General features: G+C 32.6%; 1 protein-coding gene and 2 long non-coding RNA genes across 16 annotated transcripts in view; 1 reads left to right on the forward strand and 2 right to left on the reverse strand.

Moving 5' to 3' along the window:
- The window catches only part of LOC309661923, an 865375-nt gene that overhangs the window by 384432 nt on the left and 459145 nt on the right, over positions 1-21798 (reverse strand). The gene's annotated exons all lie outside the window — the stretch shown is intronic.
- Positions 1-21798, reverse strand: part of LOC309661915 — a 550870-nt gene that overhangs the window by 150977 nt on the left and 378095 nt on the right. The gene's annotated exons all lie outside the window — the stretch shown is intronic.
- Positions 1-21798, forward strand: part of EPHA5 (EPH receptor A5) — a 323332-nt gene that overhangs the window by 43981 nt on the left and 257553 nt on the right. For all 14 annotated transcript variants that reach the window (XR_014264264.1, XR_014264265.1, XR_014264266.1 and 11 more), the window contains exon 3: positions 17418-18078. Coding sequence is in view for 11 of the 14 variants with exons in the window: in XM_082463744.1 (XP_082319870.1) it covers positions 17418-18078 (661 nt within the window). In the remaining 3 variants the exon portion in view is untranslated. The remainder of the gene's footprint in view (positions 1-17417; positions 18079-21798) is intronic.

The following is a 21798-nucleotide window of genomic DNA, read 5'->3' on the forward strand; positions in this document are numbered from 1 at the left end:
TTCAGATCTACTTTTTCCAAGGGTCAATGAGAGAAATTCCCTTTTCATTTACATAAATGAGAAACAAAACAATTTATTTAGCTCATAAATAAATAATAATTTATTAGCTCTAGTTACACATCTATATAATATCATCTGTTGCTACATGGTAGGATAGAGAATGAAGCCATGTAAAATCCCACAGAAAGTTATATTGAATGAATGTCGTCTAAAAAAACAGTGTAACTTTTCCCTTAATCTGAGCATCACACATGCACAAGTGGATTTTCTAAATAACACTTATTTGAGATTATATGAGTTTGCATATAACTTTGAAATCATGCTTTTGAACTTAATTTCTTGAATAGTTTATTTGTTCATCATTTCCTCCAACAAATATTTATCCATCAAACTATGTGCTTAGAATTATACTAGACACTCAGGATACAAAGTTGCAAGTTATTCATTGACTTTTTTAATAAACAAGTGCTAGGGCTGGAGATTATATCATTATACAATTAAATACATAAAGAAGTTCAAGTCTTGTAATAGTTTTTAACAATGAAATTTGAACTCCAAATACAGATGTGTAACATTAAATATTCTATCAAAATAATGAAGTAGCTAATAGCAATGCTGTCTGTGGACTCTGGTGAGCAATTTGTATATTCAATGATATGTTAGGCTTCTACTGCGATACTTATAAAGCCTCAGAAGTTCAAAAGTATTTTTCATTATTGCAATAAATTCATGTTTTATTTCTCCATTGCCAGTGACAAATTTGTGTCAAGCCATGTTTTACATAATGCCTCTTTTCAAATGTAAATTGTCACTCAAAGTGTGACATATTTATGTGATATTAACATTTATTGAAATACTTTCTTTAAATAAATATTATAACAACTGCTAACAAACCCACATACTGGATCCTGGATGTTGTCTGTGTAATTGGTGATGCCAAAATCAGATTTACTTATTTTTAACTATAAATTGAATCAGCTATTATATTGTGGACAATTTCTTATCATGTAGCTACAACCACAGAGACAAGCAGATTTTTAAATTTAGCTCATTTTTGCAATGGCCTCCTTCTGTGAATTAGATCAAGTAGGTCAATTACTAAATCTTTCTAGAGATGAGAATATTGACATACCTCATAGGAGAACTGGGAGAGAAATACAAGCACTGTTTAAATGCTTGATATCTTAATATTTCTGAATGTCATAGCTGGTATCACTTGATGACTGGAGGAGATTAGTTTACCTCCTGTGTTACATAGTATGTGATTGCCTCTGCACATGACAAGAGGTGCATACGGAATATATGAAAATTCTTCATAGATGTGTGCTTTCTATACACATGTAAAAAGGCAAGTAATCATCTTATATATTGTGTTTGATAAATTGGCAGTTTCAGAAAAAAATAGATCACAGGCACAATAATTCTCTTTACACAGCTTTTTCTTCTATTATCTGTCTATTATTACATTTAATAGATTTCCCTCTATAACAGAGATCTGTGTCTTTCTTTCATATTCAGTAATTTATGTAGGAGATCACATAAGGGAAATCTTAATAGAGCTTAATATCATAAGGAAAAATCTTTTCTTAGTTATCTAAATCTGAAATATGTTTAGTGCTGTAGTTAATAAAAACAATCATGTGCAATACACACTGAACTCCAAGGTGGTCATTTCATCTATATCAATGACTTTTTTTACAGCAGTTGTTTTAATTAATTTATTTATTTATTTTATTTATTCATTTATTTAATTTATTTATTTTTTACAGTAGGTCCTTGTTGGTTATCTATTTTAAATATAGTAGTGTGTACATGTCAATTCCAAACTCCCAATCTAACCCTCTCCCCTCTTCTCCCCTGGTGACCATAGTTCATTCTCTAAGTCTGTGAGTCTGTTTCTGTTTTGTAAATAAGTTCATTTATATCATGTTTTTAGATTCTGCATATAAGCAATATCATAGCATATTTGTCTTTCTCTGTCTGACTTACTTCACTTAGTATGATAATCTCCAGGTCCATCCATGTTGCTGCAAATGGCATTATTTCATTCTTTTTAGATGGCTGAGTAATATTCCATTGTACATATGTACCACATCTTCTTTATCCATTCGTCTGTTGATGGACATTTAGGTTGCTTCCATGTTTTGCTGTTGTAAACAGTGCTGCAATGAACATTGGGTGCATCCTTTTGAACCATGTCTTTTTTTTTTTTTACATCAGTTGCTTTTAAATGTCTGTTTGTCTATTAAATTTGTTCCTGTTTCACAGATGAAATTATTTTCAATAATCTGTGTCCTTAAAAACATCTACTTTCAAATTTATTAGAATATTATGAGAGAGATAACAATGGGGTTTTTTTTGTTATGATTTTAAAAGCAAATGCACTGTTTAGTAGCAGTAAATGAAAGTTCTTGCCCCCATCTACAATCAGTTGCCCCATCTACTACTCCAGTGGGTAGTAACCATACTCTGCAGTGAATTTGTGAATCACTAATCTGAAAGGCATTGAATAATGATACATAAACCTAAAAGCATTCAATTTTCAGTTTTGGAATGTCACCAAAAATTATTTTTGTATTTGAAATAATTCAATAAAATTTTTATCTTATAATTTTATCTCTTTCTATTTAACTTTTCCTGAAGTATGACAATTATTTCCACTTTACTTTTACCTCTATTTTCATAAATCTCTACAGGTTATTTGGCCAAATTCTGTTTTCCTAGTTTCTGATCTGATCACAACTGGTAATAGTGAAATGTGAGGTTAGCTGTTAGATCATAGATTTTACTTTAATTTTTTGTCCATTAGTCATTAGTTACTGATGGTGCAAATATATGCAGTTTTAGCATTTTCTAAAGTTTTACTTTGAATTTAGCAATTTTGTCAAATAAAACCTTAAACTTTCATTGCTATTTATAATAGCTGCCATAGTACTATCAAAGCATATGGCTTTTAAAACACATAGTTCATTTGTTTCTAAGAGCGAGATACTCTGTATCACAATCTTTAATGTGATTTCATTAAGAATTTTTGTTATATTGTTCTATGGCACTCATAATAATAGGTATGATCCATTACATAACAAGGCAGAAACATACCTATCAGGAAGTCATGAAGCCACTGACCTCAAAGTCTTTCTTTTAATTGAAGTATAGTTGATTTACTATATTGTGTTAGTTTCAGGTATACAGCAAAGTGATTGTTATATTTTTTCAGACTATATTCCATTACAGGTTATTACAAGATATTGAATATAATTCCCTGTGCTATATAGTAAATCCTTGTTGCTCACCTATTTTATGTATAGTAGTTTATATCTGTTAATCCCATACTCCTAATTTTTCCCTCCCTCCTTCTCCCCTTTGGTAACCATAAGTTTGTTTTCTATGTTTGTGAGTCTGTTTCTGTTTTGTATATAGATTAATTTGTATTATTTTTACATTCCACATATAAGTGATATCATATACTATTTGCCTTTCTCTGTCTGACTTACTTCACTCAGAATAATATTCTCTAGGTCTATCCATGTTCCTGCACGTGGTAATATTTCATTCATTTTATGGCTGAGTAGTATTCCATTGTGTATATGTATACTATGTGTATATATATTCCATTGTATGCATACATATTCAATTGTGTGTATATATACACACACACACACACACACACAACACATTTTCTTAAGCCAGTCGTCTGTTGATGGGCACTTGGGTTGTTTCCATGTCTTGGCTATTGAAGATAGTGCTGCTATGAACATTGAGGTGCATGTATGTTTTCGAATTAGAGTTTTCATTTTTTTCTGGATAGATACCCAGGAGTGGGGTTGCTGGGTCATATGGTAGTTCTGTGTTTAATTTTTTTAGGGAACTGTTTTCCATGGTGGCTGCACCAATTTACATTACCAAAAACAGTGTAGGAGGGTTCCCTTTTCTCCATACCCTCTCCAGCATTTATTATTTATAGACTTTTTGATGATAGCCATTCTGACTGGTATGAGGTGATACTTCATTGTGGTTTTGATTTGCATTTCTCTAATAATTAGCAATGTAGAGCATCTTTTCATGTGCCTTTTGGCCATCTGTATGTCTTTGCAAAAATGCCTACTTAGGTTTTCTGCCCATTTTTTGATTGGATTGTTTGCTTTTTTGCTGTTGAGTTGTATGAGCTGTTTGTAGATTTTGGATATTCACTTCTTGTTTGTCACATTGTTTGCAAATATTTTCTCCCATTCCATAGGTTGTCTTTTCATTTTATTGACGGTTTCCTTTGCTGTGAAAAAGCTTTTAAGTTTGATTAAGGTCCATTTATTTATTTTACTGACCCCAGAGTTTTTATGCCTTAGTCTCCATGGAGTGGCTATTCTGAATATACCTAGATTTTGACTTCCAAAATCCTAGAGCCTCCTGCCTCATATAGCTATTTTGGAAGAGTATAAGAGAGACTTTATATTTCCTTTCTAGCACTTATCATAAACCTGACATTATATTATATTAATTATATTGTATTATGTTATATTATATCATATTAATTTTATGATTGTATGCCACCTATGATAGCATGTTAAATATAGGTATACTTTAAGAAACATGCAGTTGTCTTTATTGTTCACTGTTGAGTCTCCAGAGCATATGGTGATCAATGTAATTGTTGAATGAATGAATAAATAAATGAATGTGTGGTAGGAAGAGAAACATTTCCTCATTTATAAGAGTATGGATTTAGATCCTTGGGATTGTCGCAAAAGAGCTATGAGTACCAGACCTCCTCAGTTATATTTTAAATGTGCTTCTCATAGAAACAATATCATATATATTAATTATATATTACATATGTTGATAGCTTTTTGTGAGACTTACGACCTAGGAGCCCAACCTCTTTTAATAAAAGCTTTTTATTATGGGATATTATTTCCAAGATTCAGATAGGTTAGTTACAAATATTATGGGAGTGCTACCTTTTCATAAGCTAAACTGCCTAAACCCATGTTATCCAAATCAGTTGATAATAAATTGCCATAAAATGACTTTATGCCCTTAAAATTAAATCTTAATATACTATTTGTTTGCAGCCTTCCTGAGTTTCTACATGACACACCAGCCATTCTTCTCTTATTAATAATTGAAATTGCATGAACTTGAAGTTCAAGTACTGTGCACAGTTTACTTCAGAAGCCAGACCAAGTCCATTCTAGAAGACATCATTCATTCCTTCCTTTTCATAGGCAAAACCCAACAGGCATTTCCTAGAATATAAAATACTTATGCCACTCACCAACCAGTGATTTGAAAATTAAATTCAAAACACTCTCTAAATCAAAACCCATAAACTACCCTCCATTATCACTTATGTTTCATTAAAAGAGAGAATTCTAATACTAAAAATAATAAGCATATAATCCCCAAATAAAGAATAATCCATTAAATTGAACCAATTGGGTTTTATGAAATACCTACTACATTTTTCTCATTTCTTTAAGAATTAGTGAAGACTTTGTCACAGTCCATTGGTTAACATTTGGAAATGATATAAAATTTGGTCTTCACTTACAGACTGAAACACTTAACTTCTTGTCCAGGGTTTTTAAAAATCTGCCATGTTTCCTCTGACTTGAATGTAAATTCACACCAGTCCATATGTGAACATATAAACAAATTAAAGTGTAAGTGTTTTTCTAGAAAACCTTTACATTACTAAGGTGTTTACCATTCTTTCTAACTCAAGGTATGCACCCAGATCCTAGTTGGTAGATTGAATAAAAAACTGTACTAGGTATAGAGTTCATCTTTGAAGAGTATACCAAAAAATTACTGTTTAGAATTGATTCTAAGCAAAAAAAAGTTATTTTTCTGTAGAATAAAGCAATCTGAACACACTACAATTACATAGGACTAATATGAGGATGTCTAGAGCAAGTTGGGCCTTACTGAATAATTTTAACATTAAGATTCCCATCTAAGATTTAATCGTACTCCTTAGGCTTCAGCAAAATAGAATCTAAGTGAAACTTTGATCTGAGAACTTAATGAACTATAGGCTGTCCTTTGAACTCCGAGTACTGATAGTAATGTTCATGCCCGATGCACTCTTCCTTTGTTTTTCCAAATCTCTAACATGCTCAGAAACACATCCACATACAGACACACAGATACGCACAACCCAGTACTAGATACAGAGAAACACTCAGAAGATGTCCAGGACTAAATGTGTCAACGTGCTAGGAGTCCTAGTAAAAATATCACATGCTAGAACCCTGTGAAAGGGTTTTCTGGAATTAACCCAGTATTTGAACTCTTCTTCTTATCCCTGGGAACCTGACTTTATTTCTGCTTCTGGATCTTAATTTTTTTCCTGGATTATGATTTCTGAACCTTTCTCACTTTTTGGTGCTCTCTTTCATTTATTCAACAAAATAACACTTACTGTAAATCTATTTTGTCCTAGTACTTTGTACATTATAATTGGAGAAATGAAAGACAAACTCCGTGCTGTTCATAGTCTAATGGAGAAAACAGACTGTAACTATTAATTCATAAGCATTATCATTCACTTACTATGTGCCAGTGACTGTATTTGGCATTGCAGAATCAAATATGGATATCTTATCTCCACTTTCAAATGGTTTAAAGCCCAGATTTTAATACATTTGTTTGTTCCATCCTACTTCTGGCCTCAGTAGTATTTGCCACTCCTGGGCTTAGATGTCTTCCAGGTTGGTGCATATTGTCATAGCCAGCATAAGTGAAGAAGGAGGCGATTTATGTAAACAAGTGATGTTCCCCGATGGTTTTATTTCATCTTTTCTTGTTTAACCTCATTAAACTTGATGGCAGTCTTCATTATTCAAACTGGGCTATAACCTGATTAAGGGGAGTATCGTTTTTCTAAGACCGGTGTCTGAGGTTAACAATTACTCTATTGCTTTTCCTAATGAGTTTCAATATATCATGGAAAAAATGGAGACTTGGTTCATAGTGATACCCATGTAAGTACTGAAGCATGCTACTCCCTGTTGTTTCTCCTGCCTATCTGTAAGGAGGGAAGACCATATTACCTTGTGTTTTTCTTTGTTCCCACATATGGTGAAGGCATTGAGTCCTTTATAAGTTAATACAAATCCATTATCTGATTCCTCAAGTTTCCTGGGTCATTTTCTGAGTACATATCTTTAAATTTTTCCCTATTGCTGAAACTCTTAATTTCTTTTCTGTTTTAGCATGTCTTTAGCCAAACAAAACTCCAGCCAACACCATGGGCTGCTTTCATTTTACAGCAATAGATGTATAAGCATTCAAGAACTGAAATACTATTTTGACTTTCATTTTTATTTATAAAAAGGGTTACATAGACCAGCAGATAGGAGATTTTGAATGATCATTCATTCTGTGTAACTGTCATAGACAAAATGTAAAAAAAAAGTAGATTAAAAAACTTTAAAAAATTAAAATGTAAATTAGGTCTTTACTAAAATGGTAGTAGTTTTCTCACAGAAAAGAAAAACTGAATGAGATTCAAGTATCGTGAAGGAACATCGCATTAATTTGATTTTTAGTATATTTAAAAGAACACTGTGCATTTAGATTATAATTGAGGGAAAGGAAACAATTCTTTTTAATCCAACTCAAATTTTTTTTCTTTATATTTCTAAACCTGAAACCTGAGCCTCATCTGGGCCTTATACTAAGACAAAGTATAGTTTTGAACATTTTATTTAGCTTTCTAGAATATCTGTTAGTTATTAACTATTAGTTGTGTAGCAAACAGAACAATAAATGGAAGTCAGTGACAATTATTTCCTGTGATTATTGATATATCCTTTATCATATACAGAGTCCTGTTTGCTCCTCTACAAGTAGATACAGAAATATCAAATATTATCTAAGATTATTTAGGCTAAAAAATTCTATGTTTCTGTACGATAACTAGATAACTATGTAACTGTATGATAACTTATCTGTTATCTACATTTGCTCCATTTATGCTTCCTATTACTAGAATATATTGGTGAAAGGGACTGTTGATAAGCAGAGGAAAAGGCAATTAAAAACTTGTTTCAGTTTTAAGATTAAAATCCCAATGCAAAATTAATTTCACTATTCCCATTTGTGGTCACTAACCTAAGGAAAAAAAGGCCTCAAGATGATTAAGTGACAATCTAGGAAGATATGGAAAAAATATAGGCAGAAGATTCAAGTAGGAAGAACAAACGTAAGATTTCTCTTCCCTACTGCTGTAATTTCACTAATGCTGTAAAGGTTTTATATTTGCCTAGAATTCTTAGCACTCTCAGAAAAATCCATTTTCACAGTAATCCTCAAATAAAAAAATTCCTCAATAAAATGCAACAAAATATTTAGATTGAGTTGATAGAAAATTTCTATAAGTATTAGTCAATCACTGTCTTCAACTAGCATGCCCTGTTATAAAACTCTACAGTTTAATGTAGGTCAAAATTAAATTTGCATTAACCTAATGATCAAAAACATGTAAAAATGAATGCTAAAAATATGGAATTGCCATCTTAGAACTATCACTAAACATTGAAAATGTTCATATTAAGTTTTTGGTAAAAATGTGTACTTTTACTTAAGGAGCTATTTTTGTTGAGAGCAGTTTTTTGGTCAGAAAAGACTCAACAAATTCAGAAGGAAGAAACTGCAATGGATCCCTCGCTGTTCCTTCTTTTACTTCCACCTCAAAGAGAGAAGCCCTGGGGTTCTGAAAAATAAAGTTGTTCTGTATGGAAGTTCGAGCTTCTGACTGGACAACACAGTAACTGTAGACGCCCTCCATTTCTACGGTGTTGGTAATACGGCTATGGCAAGTGGATGCGGTGAACTTTAGTCTATGATGGCAATATAATCACTTAAACTTGAATAAACTCAAAGCCCTAATGTGGCTGTTTTCCAACAAAAACTGAGATGGAAATTTGTGTTGAATAGCCACTGATTACAAGAACATGATTAACGTGAGATATGGAATTGATTACAGGTGCTGTTGTGAAGGCCTACACCAGAAATGTAGTATCTTCTATTGAAAAATGAGGGCAGCATAAAGACCAGAGACCACAGACAACATTATGTTTTCTGGTATATTTTATAGGCTGGATAAATAATCCAGAGTTGCAAATGGTTTACTGAAATCTTTTTTTTTTTTTTTTGCCAGAATGGTAAGTGTATAATTGTATCTATTTTGCCTGAAATGTTAAGTGCACCAGAGGTTAACACCAGAGATTAATCTACGTTATTTTCATTAAATTGAATCCCAAGTGAAATAGTTTTTTTCCTCATTTACTGAAGCTTTCATATTGCTTTGAGAAGAAGGCTTCTCCGCATAATTCTTAGCTATTTATAATAGGACAGTATTTATATTAAAGACAGTAGTAATGCCACTCTAAAATTTTTAAGTGTTATTGAGAACATGTATATTTAAATAACACTCGGAGGACCATTTCTAGCATCTTGTAATACTGTCATGAAAGAATTCTTCATTGTGAGTGTGTGTGTGTGTGTGTGTGTGTGTCCACTGTGAAACCCTGAAACATAGAAACATATGACTCGTTAGATCTTAAAATCTCTGTGGTAAATCTACACTTTTACTTATGCAAATATGTAATTGAGATCACAGTCATCTCTTTAGAAAGATATAAACTCACAGACTATGTGAACTTTTGTAATCGTACACAAAAGATTATCTGTATTACCACAGTTTTACAAGTTATCAAATGTTGGACTGCCTACCTCTTGGTATAACAGGATAGAAAATATACAGTGGTAAGCTACTATCGCATAAAAATGGAGGTGTCTCAATATATTGTATAAAATGGAACTAAACTAGATCAGTGGTTTATAAATCTATTTTTAGCTGCTGCTTTTAAAATTTTAGTTCATGGCACAAAATTACTGACAAACTAGATAACATGTCATATTTAATGGGACTGCTTTTTGATTAAACACTGATGAGATCACTTAAGATTTTAATTCAGTTTATTAATTTGTTAATTTCAAACATACCTATTCACTTAGCTCGTTCTGCCTTTTAAAATTATTATTGACAAGTTGTTGTTTGAATTTGTTTTCCTAAGTAAACTTTTCAAGAAAAAGCCAAATAAAAGCTTGAAGTATTCGTGAGATATCTTAACATTTTATGTAATGTGAAACTGTTTAATATATACCTTCTTAAAAGTGGAATAACAACAAATATATAAGCAGTCATTATATGTACATTTTCTTTTTTGCTTTTAAATTATGTTCATTACAATATTTTTCTAAGAAATACCTTTTTGTTTAAATCATAAACTTCTCTGTCAATATTTTACTAATGTACTTTTGATTTTTCCAGTCTCTAAGTATTTCTTGTGCGCTTGGATATTTTTTAAAGAATAAATAAAGAAAGAATCCATATTTTTTCTTTCTTTCCTTTTTGAAAAAAAAAATACTGACTGCAACATTACAGAAAAAAATATGAATTGTTTTTCCAGGTAAAAAAAATCTCCTCTTTACCATTCATATTTAGTGTTGTAAGCAGATGCTCAATTGTCTACAAATTTCCCTGTGAAAGTATTCATATAAACTTGAAAGTTTTCATCTCTATATTTCTCAAGTGATTTTGTTTCACAAATTGAATTTGAGCCCATAAATACTTGTACTATTCTATGGGCAATAAAGTAATTGACTTCAGCTTTATTTCATACATAGAAAATTAATTGACTCATTTCTAGCAATATTGCTACATCATACTCATGAATTTTAAAGATGCTTTAAACAGCTCAAACACCTATTTGATGCAATCCTTTTTTCCACTAACATACTATTGAGGAAGTGTAACAAGATTATTAATTCAAATGATTTTTGCTGAAAGTTGATACATTTTGTCACATTTAGTTTACTAAAAAACCATAGCTATTAAAGAGATTGAATTTCTGAAACAGAAACTACTACTACATATTTCTTTCTTTTTAAACCATTTTGCCTTGCGGTTGTGCATAAAAACTGAGCTACTTCTCTTGCTCAATGGACTTGTGTTGTCTTGATCAAAAAGTCAGTAAACTGACCAAGGAAGGATGGGTGCTAGAATTCTACAAGAAAGGCCCACAACTTTATCTTTTGAAACATAAATACCTAGTTCATTAGGTAACGAAACATTTTCTCTTTTGTTGGTTAAAATGACCTCATGTGCCAGTATATTTTATGCATTAAAATTTTAACCCTTCAAAAGGAGCAAATGTTAATTAATATCAGGGACTTCCGATCTTAGACATTAATTTGGCACTAATTAGTGGATCAGTCTCTCTGGATCTTAGTTTACTCCTCTGCAAAATGATGTGGCTGTGTTCTGTATGATTATGTCACGCATATAGTGTGTAATGAGAAAATTAATCTTCTCAAATGTAGGTTGACTAGCTGTAGCTCGGACCTGTTCTTCCTGTACTGTATTATAGCCTTGAGGTTTTCACACATTCCATGATTACCTTTGAATTACAATAAAATTTCTTTCAAAGCATTATGACCCAAGGTAAAGTTTGGTCCTCTACTTGACTCTCACTGTTTAAGCATTTGGGCAGCCGCTGGACAAGCAGGTGGACTAGGGATACATATTTGTGTTCAATATGCACTGGTCTTAATAATACAGTATTTCTTTCTAATGAGGAATGACCTCTAGTGGACAGTAACACATCAAAGGTAGCAAGAACAAACAAAAAAGTCCGCCCCAACAATAGTAGGATTCCTCACTTTTTCTGCCATTAATCATGTTCCTAAGTCACTTATTCTTTGAGGATTTTTCTGGTTCATTTTCTCTCAGAGGAATTGTCCTGGATTGAATGTATTAGGTAATGGCAAACTTCTGCATGCACACACAGACAAATGAGCTCAATTGTACATCCAACAGGGAGGAAAAACATAATGATTTTATGTAAACATAGCAAGTCTTATAAAGTGTTATGGGGAAGAATATTAGTAAGAGTTTATCATGCACCTGGGAAAAATGAGAAAATAAGCAATTCATTTAGGTTCTTATTTGAGTATATTTTACCTAATTTTAATCAGTATAGCAAAATTGAAAAAAAATGAAATAATGAAACTAAAAATCTGATATTAAAAATATAAATTACTATAAGAAACTAGACATTAATAGAAAGAAAAACAAAAGATCTTTGGTGTGTTTGAAGTTTCTGATTTTTTATATTGTATTTCATTTGATTTTTGCAAGAGCAGGAAGCTTCCAGAAATTCTAGACTTTAGGTAAACATATGATGCGGTAGCAATTGGAATGTTTTGCTCACTAGTTAAAATGGGTAAAATGTCCGATTTCGGAATTTGAGCACATAGTCAAACTCTTTCCCAGGCAATTTCTAAGATCATGGAGAGGTACTACTGTTTTAAAAACAACAGTTAATTAGTAATTTGAGGTCAGGATATCTTCAGTGAAGTTAGCAAACACACTACACACACACAAAGAAAATAAAAAATAAATGATATCTAACAATATTTCAAATAAAATGAGAAGCCTAGAATTAGTTTCTTTTGGAGCATTTCAAAATACATTATACAAAATATTGTGATATTAAAGGATAATGGACAGTTATCCCTATATTCAAAGAAGCATTTATGTGGTAAACAAGGTTAGTTACAAAGTTATGCTTTGGACACTTCAGAGTAAAACTGGGAGCAGTTGATTCCTAGCTATATTTTAACATCGCTCTGCCGAAGAAAATCATTAAGATGGTACTAATGTTGTTTGACTGAAATAGGAAAGAAGGTATAGTGCCACTAACTGATATGCTACATCCTGGGCTTTTAATTTGTATCGAATGTTGAAGAAGGCTAGTGAGTGAAAAATAAAAACTGATATGTTAAAACATTTCATGCTAAAAAATATCTAAAACTATCTAACATATCTAAACTAAGCTGTAGGTTATAACTGGGAAAATGTAATGCTAAAGAAAAAGAGTTCTATAGGTTAATATGCAAAACTAAACTAAAAATAATTGTATGATTGGAATAAGCAAATGTCTTAAAATAAATTTTCTAGAGGTTTTTACTGAAGACTAATTTTCAAAAATATGAACTTATAAACTTTCCTTTATTTGAATATATAAAGTTCAGACAATTTACAGAGAACAAAATTTATTTTTCTTCAAACAAAAACAAAAGGCAAATCATATAGTCATTTATTTACCATGTTTGAATTATTTCAGATTTCATATTAACATATATCTCTGGACTTAGGAGGGATATGTATGTGTTTGTTATTAATTCATTCATTATAAAATATTTACTGAGTGCCCTACTCTGTGTCCTGTGGTGTCAGACTCTGAGGTATAGTAGAGAAAAAGAAAATTGTCTTTACCTTCATATCCATGTTTAGAGTATTAAGTTATATATAGGGAAAGAGAGAGAGAGAGAAAGAGAAGAAAGAAAGAGAAAGAAAGAGAGAAAGAAAAGAAAGAAAGAAAGAAAGAAAGAAAGAAAGAAAGAAAGAAAGAAAGAAAGAAAGAAAGAAAGAAAGAAAGAAAGAGAAAGAAAGAGAAAATTATTATTCATGGTTACATCATGTTTGAAAAAAAAAAGTGAATTTAGTATCAACAGAGTGGAGTAGCAATCAATGCAGTGAATCAAGGAATCCCACACGGAAACCCAGACTTCAAGGACAGAGACATGCTAATAAGAAGGCAGAGGTACAGACAGGCAGAGGGGATGCTCAGATGGTATCAGGGTGGTACTTCGTGAGCTTGGGAAAATCTGGTCTTCGGTTTTCTCATTTCTAAAATGAACAATAGGACCAGGTCTTTTAAGGCCACTTCTGATGTTTTATACTGGATATTAGATGACTGGGATAGGGAGTTTCAGTTCTCACTCGAGATTATGGTAATCAGTATGCCAGCGGTTAAGTCTTGGTTTATACATTTAGATACTGTAAGAGCTGGGACTAATTCTAGAGCTTCAGGCTGATAATCTTTCCTCTGTACAAGACCAGTCAAGTATTTATATGCAGGCCTCTACTACAAAGTTTCTGAGCACTGTACTTTAGCCTTAATAAATTAATCTCTGTATAGACGCATAATAATGAAAACAGAACTAGATAATAGGCACCCCCATAACTTGAAAGGTCAAAATCGACTCCGTTCGCTTGATGATTCTTTATGTGTATTTGGGGACACAATGTAAGGGGAGATTTTACTTTAGGCTGTGTGTCCTGAATCAGTGTTTTAAGTTGTGAAAGCAAAAGAAGTGATGTATAGGCTAGGGGATTGGAAATGAAGTCAATGCTAACAAGATAAGAGGCAATAGGAGCTTGGGGCAAGAAACCTAATAGGGCAATGAGAGGCAGGCAGGGAGAAAATAGTTCTTAATGGCTTTGGGTAGGATAAGTGGGTAACTCCATGATACACATATGGATATGAAAATAAGTCTTTTTTCTTTTGCACTTTTCTGATGAATGTGACTGACTTGTGATGCCTGGCCAGGCATGGGATTAGAATGCACCTGACTTGGAGTTCTCAGTGGCCAGTGGGAAAAGGAGCAAGCCCAAGCATTTGAGAGAGAAATCAAGTCAGCCCAAGCTGAGTGTGTAACCAGTTCTTTAATATTAAGGCAAAGAAATAGGAATGAGGAGGAAGCAAACACAAAGAAAAACCCTGGGCTCAAAGGGTGGGTCTTGAGGAGTAGCCAGACCTGAAGAACAGAGCTACACCAACCATATTATGTTCAGTGGCCATGCCTCCAAAATGCCCAGGCACCTTGCTTGTAGTAGTCAGCAAATATTTTATTAAACCATGGGATCATAGGAATCCAACAAAATTAAACTGAAAATATTGTGTTTTCTGTCTGTGCCCTTCATTAAATTACGGTAATCTCCTTGACATGACATTTGCTAAAGCATCTAGGAATATACCTGCTGTGATCGTAAGTTCTTGATGAGTATTACTTTCTGTTCATTTCTTTGTTTCTTCTTCGTAAATAAGATATTTGCTGAGGACAGCAGGATGTCTCCTTTGTATTAGAAGGGAAGAAAACTTTGAAGAATTCAACGTTTTATTTCAGCTGGTCAATCTAAAATAAATGAAATATTTTTGCTTGTTTCTTAGCGTATTTGTCTAAATAGGAGCAGATACTTATTGGAAATGTGTATATATTACCTTTCTGATTCTCTGAATGGCTTATAGCCATAATTATTTAAATTAAAGTCCTCCTATTCATGCATTAGAAATAGAAAATGTGAGCCTTCATTTATATTTTGGACACTTGAAAAGAAAAATACATAAAATCCCACCATGATAAATCCTAACATCAAAGAAAATTACAGTTTTTCCTCTTCTTAATTGAGAATATTCAGAGAAGTAATATGCCTATGCACATACTTTGAAATTATCACCCGAAGCAGTAACTATTAAGCTGTCTTGTCAAGTGCTGCTTGGCTTGCATTTTTAATAATATTTGTGGTACCTTGGACTTTGTACAAAGACTGTGAATTGCTTGCTTTATAATCTTGGAAGATGCTCCTATTCCAATTCCTCTTACTTGTCCAATTCCTTTGACTTGCTAGCAGGATCCTATTGGAATATGTGATGCAGAAATGAGTCTTCTATAAATGATTTAAGGCCAAGGATTTGAAATATGTTTGTATTTTGCATTGGAAGACTATTAAAAAATAAGAGAATCTAAAACAGAGATAACGTAGCATTTTGGTTTTCCTTTTTCAGAGAAGAGTTTTTCGATGCTCTTTTCCAATTTACTAATGCAAAGAAAATACATTTAATTAATCTTTTACAGTAAGTTGATCATTTTTGTTGTTTTCATTTGGTTAGCTGAGGTGCTTGTTTCCATGAAATATTAATCATGACATTCATTAAGCATTTATAATAAACATATTGATACCTGGATGGCTTCAGGAAGAAACTGTAAGTAGTTTAATGAGAGAGAAAGCTGGTTTAGAAAATCAGAGGCTAAGTACAATTTAGATAAATTTTGAGAGAGGACAAAAGTGAGATTAAATGAATGAACTAAGGTTTCATGTAACACCCTAATGTGAAAGTTGTTAGGTAAGATACAACCTTGATGTCTCTGTGATTTTAAGGAGCTCAGCAGTCTTCCCTCATTAAAAGACAGACCTTTTACTTCTGTCTGTCTGATGGCAGCTAGAACTCTGAGAGGGGCCATCTGAGGTATACGATTTATGTGCATCCCTTGTGATGCCACATTTTCATATCTTTGTCATTTCAACAGAATCAAAAAATAATGCTCCATTTAATTTCATGTCTAACTAAATGAGGTTCTGTGAAGTTAATACTTAATGTCTGAAATCACATTCTGGATTTATTGAAAGTCAGTATGTATGGTTTCATTGCTCTGTGTGTTTCAGGACAATTTTTAAAGATTTAAAACAAAATTATATGTAGTTTTATTCACACAGATTGTAGACAGGTTTTAAAAATTTCTTGTTATAATAACCTTTATGAAGAAGAAAAATCTCGTTTTACACTGTTTAGAAAGTGGTATGGTGCATTGACATTCTCAAAACCGTAGTATTTTACTAGGAAAGAGATAGGTTTAGATCTCTTCTTTGGCTGAATAGTATTTTGGAAGCTATATAAATCATACTTAATTTTTCTACATCCTGTGTATATTCAGAACTTCTAAGGTCATTGTGCATAAAATAATGCATTGGTAAGAAAGAATAATGCATTCCCAGGATATGTATAACAAAAAAGTCTCAGTATTTGAAATGACAAGGCTCTCGATATTACTAATCTATAGTTTTTATCTCTATTTTCTGTCTGTAGGTTTATATTTGTGAATAAATGTATGAATAAACACTTAGTTATCCAATTGTAAAAGATTCCTAACCAGATTGGTTCAATGAAATAAACATTTGTTATTAATTTTAAACTAATGAATTTTCTTTCAAGTTTTATAACATTGTTGTGTTATTTGTAACATGCCAGGGTTAAATAAATGTGGATTCACGTTACATTTTTATCCCTTCTTTTCCACATTTACTGCTTTTTTTCTCATTGTCATTTTAAAACAAAGTGTACTTCCTTTTTTCTTTCAAACTTTACCTACCCTTTTTCTTTCAAACGTTCTTCTAAATATATATACTTGCCTTTCACTGCTTCTTGTTAATCACATCCAGATTGAATTTTCTTTTACTATTACTCTGAAATACATGATTTTTTCTGGGGAATATAATTCACATGTCCTCATGCTTGAGTTACATTGGAGAAAATGACTAATACTTTATTTACATAATTTAGAAAGGGAAATAATTTTTTAAAATTTTCATGGTATTGCTCCTCTCAATACTGTATATTGAGGATGCAGAAATTTTACACCTGAATTAGTTTTCTTTGACTATTTTTGCTGGTTATTTTCTAATTGTCTTTTAATTTTTTTTGTCCTTCTATTATATTACACAGTGGGAAGAGATTGGTGAAGTTGATGAAAATTATGCCCCTATCCACACATACCAAGTATGCAAAGTTATGGAACAGAATCAAAATAACTGGCTTTTGACCAGTTGGATCTCCAACGAAGGTGCTTCCAGAATCTTCATAGAACTCAAGTTTACTCTGCGGGACTGCAACAGTCTTCCTGGAGGGCTGGGGACCTGTAAGGAAACTTTTAACATGTATTACTTTGAGTCAGATGAGAATGGGAGAAACATCAAGGAAAACCAGTACATCAAAATTGATACCATTGCTGCCGATGAAAGCTTTACAGAACTTGATCTTGGTGACCGTGTCATGAAACTGAATACAGAGGTCAGAGATGTAGGACCTCTAAGCAAAAAGGGATTTTATCTCGCTTTTCAAGATGTGGGTGCTTGCATTGCTCTCGTTTCCGTTCGTGTATACTATAAAAAATGCCCTTCTGTGGTACGACACTTGGCTGTCTTCCCTGACACAATCACTGGAGCTGATTCTTCACAGTTGCTTGAAGTGTCGGGCTCCTGTGTCAACCATTCTGTGACAGATGAACCACCCAAAATGCACTGCAGCGCTGAAGGGGAGTGGCTTGTGCCCATCGGGAAATGCATGTGCAAGGCAGGATATGAAGAGAAAAACGGCACCTGTCAAGGTAAGAGTTTACCTGTGGATCTGCACGGGTTGTCATGATCTTCAGTTGGATCATGTATATGTATTTCTTCCAGTGATTATGAGCAAACGACCTTTTACTTTGCTAATTTATGGAGATTATTTCTCTTCAAGTTTGGTTTCTTTCTTCTCAGAATTTTAAAACTTCTGGCAATGATGAAACATTTAATGTAATATTTTATTGGATATACATAATTCTCAGAGAGTGTCTTACTTGCAGTGTAATATTTCATATTCATTTTGCTTTCAGAAGTTTTATTTTTGGACAGCTCAGATCAAGGGATTATTTCTTTGTATATAACTTTCTTTGTATGATTAGTGTCTGCTACTTTATTGCTACTTTATCTCCATGAAGAGAAAATAGTACTCTTTACTCGTTATATGAAATTCAAATGTAAACCTTCGATGAGGCTTGTTTTGGCATGCTTTTAACTGCCTTTTAAAATTTCTTCAGATATAAGTTCAGCCACATGAACTTCATTGGAAAATATGGGTAAGGTGACAGGACTTAGTTTACTGTGTTGTTTACATGTAATGGCTATTACATGCTTGCTTTTAAGAATTTCCGGGTCAATTTTAAATGCATAATAAGTAGAACCCAAGAAAATAACTGTTTGGAGATAGAGCCAATACAGAAAGGTCATTTCAAAGCAATTTGCACTTGGAAATTTTTTTGTTTTAGTTTTTCTTTTAAATTGAAACTTGATCATGCATGCCTCCTTCTTCATCTGAAAATACCCTCATTTTGCCCACAGTGTGGTGAGTTGCCCTTTTAAACTTGGATCTTTATCAATAGCTTTTTGGAACAGGATAGTACTTTATGCAAAGTGAAGAACAACTTATGAAGAAGAAAACACGTTTTCCTTAAAAGAGGAAAAATCCATCCTTATGAATCTGAACTTGTTTTCACCATGATGTGTACATGCCAAATAGGTAATGAGAGTTAATGTGTATTAGCTGAGGAGAAAACCAAATGCTAAGAAGTCCCCTAATCCCACTAGTAGCTTCAGGTGCATTTTTTTTTTTTCTAAATCCAGTATATAATGTGGATCAAACTTGCTCAAGTTTGTTCAGGCCTGACTGTAGATTGACCGTAGATCCAGGGAAACAAAACTAGGAAATTTTCTGTAAATCATACTGACTTTGCTTAATTATTTCTCTCTAGAAACACATTGCACCATATTTAAACTTACTTTTTCAGCATCACCTCATATTTGTATACCATCTACAATCAAGTGCATGATTATTTCTCCATGTAATCTACAACTTTCTATTCCTTTATATGTATATGTAAAGTTTTATTAAATCAAAATTATGTTTCAGATATGCTTTAAGGTTTGTCAAGGAAATGAATCAGATTTTATTTAGGTTTGGATTTAAAGGAAAGTTCTAACTAACATTACCTAACTTTTCTTTTTGAGCAGCCTTCTTGGTATAAGGTGAAAGATATATGTAATTGTAGAATCAGAAGTGGGAGTTAAATATAATCCATTGAATACACTGTATTCTTTTCCCTAAAATATTTATAATATGAATCTTATTATTTCTAAGAATTTGTTTACTAGTATTATAAAGCAGCATGCTTGATTTGGTTATTTGTTTATATCCTTTTAGCGAATGATATGTGGTAGCTTTACTTCAAACACAGTGATTTTGTCTTCATCCATATTGACACAGAGTATAAAGGACCTCTGCATTTAGAGGATAATTTTTGATTGTTGCTGGGCTTAAAATATTCTGCAGGTGCTTATCAGGAAAACATCTTGGGGAAGTAGTGTTCTGACAGGATGTTTTTTAGTGCATGTATTTACTGCAACTTTCTATTCTCGTACTCTTACTAATTGAGGAGTAGAGACCTGAGAGAAAGAGGGACGAACTGGAGAGGCTACCTTGGAGGAAATGTCAATAAACTGGATTCTGTCTTAATGTGTTTATTACCCTACTCTGGTAGGAGGAACAAAGGCTGTGGGTCATGAAGGCTGTAGACACAGCACCAGAAGTTGTTCTACACAGTGCATTCTATATGAATAGTGCCTCTTGGTGTTTTCCCATGTACAAATGATATGTGGCCACTCTAGGAGGAATTTCAAATGTTTATTCTATAAATAACATATCTTATTGAATGAATAAATAAATGTTGAAGGTTTGTTTCGGAGAATTAAGGCATCACAGATAGTCCCACATAAATAAATATATGCATTTAAACCTATATATTATATGTACATGCAAATGTAAATGTATGTATGTGTGTAAGTGTGTGTATCATATACAATTCCTCCATAACTCTAACTCATTCTATGGTTTTAATGTACTGTCCCCAAACCTTTAAGTAGGGGCATTGATGTTTTGGAGCTATCCTTGATAGGCCAGAAATCTAGGAATCATTCTTGACATCTCCTTCTTACCCACCTCCCAGTTTCAATCCATTCCAAAGTATTTATAGAAACTACCACGCAATTATCTCATAAAATCACCCACTTCTCTCTGTTTCCTTTTTCCTCCAATCTATAAGCATATCTTGTTGGAACTTTATTTTTAAATATAATGAATGACTTTTTATGTAGTTTTGGTTTTTGAGCCATGTGAGTGTATCATCTCTACAAAAATGCAAATCTGGTAGTTGCACACACCCATCCTCCTCAGTCCCTGACTAGTCCCAACATACTTACTTTAGACTCTTCAATGGTTTCCTTTAAAATAAAGTTTTTAAAGTAGCCTAAGATCCTGCATGACTTTGCTCCTGTTAGCTCTCTAGACACATCTTAAACTATGCACTAGCCACACTGGCTTGCTTTTAGTTTCTCGAAGACTCACTTTCATTACTTGTTCTTCTATGATTCTGTTCCCTTCCCCTGAAACATTCTTTTACCTCCTTTATGCCTGATTAACTCATACTAATTCTTCAGATCTGTGCTCCAACACCCCTTGTTCAAGGAAGCTGGCCCTGATCCTTGAAGACTAGGTCATCCCCCTCTGTTATTTACTCACATATTTTCCTTCATAAAACCATTTAGAGTTATGATTTTGCACATATTTGTTAACTTATTATTTGATTAATGATTCACTCCCCACCCCCATTAGATTACATACTCCTTGATTACAGCAGTGGTGTATGTAATCTTAAGAAGTGAGAAAGAAATCGAAAGGCAAGAGGTAAGGAAAATGAATTCAAAAGAGGAAATAGGATGAGCAAAGTCATGAAAGAATACTATGTTTTAAAATTATTTATTTTAAATAAATAATTGTGTTTATCTTACCTTTGTACTTATCTTTAGAAAACATCCTTGGTCATAAAAATTGACAAATATATCTTTTAAATTAATCTTTACTTAGTCCTAAGATTCTCAGGCCAAATTTTCAAGTTTCAGGTATTAAATCATATGTGATTGGCATATGATATATTAACTATGATAGAGATCGTCTTAGTGATTTTTGTAGACCTCAAAACATCACATGCTGAAAAGTGTTTATAATATAGCCTTATTACATATTTACATTTAATAACAGTTTCTTTTATAATCAAAATATGTTGGGATTTAATTAAGGCTGTAATAAGAAGGTGAAGTTTGAGTAAACCTGTTGTAATGATTGTCATATGTTAAGATTTACTGAATCTGTACTAGGAAGTGACCAGGTAGTTTTTGTTGGATCATGTTCATGTGACCTGATATGCGTGCAGGGCATGATAGACTTGACCGAGAGG

The sequence above is a fragment of the Balaenoptera physalus genome, assembly GCF_965194825.1.
Source record: "Balaenoptera physalus genome assembly, chromosome: 5".
In the NCBI taxonomy this organism is placed as follows: domain Eukaryota; kingdom Metazoa; phylum Chordata; class Mammalia; order Artiodactyla; family Balaenopteridae; genus Balaenoptera; species Balaenoptera physalus.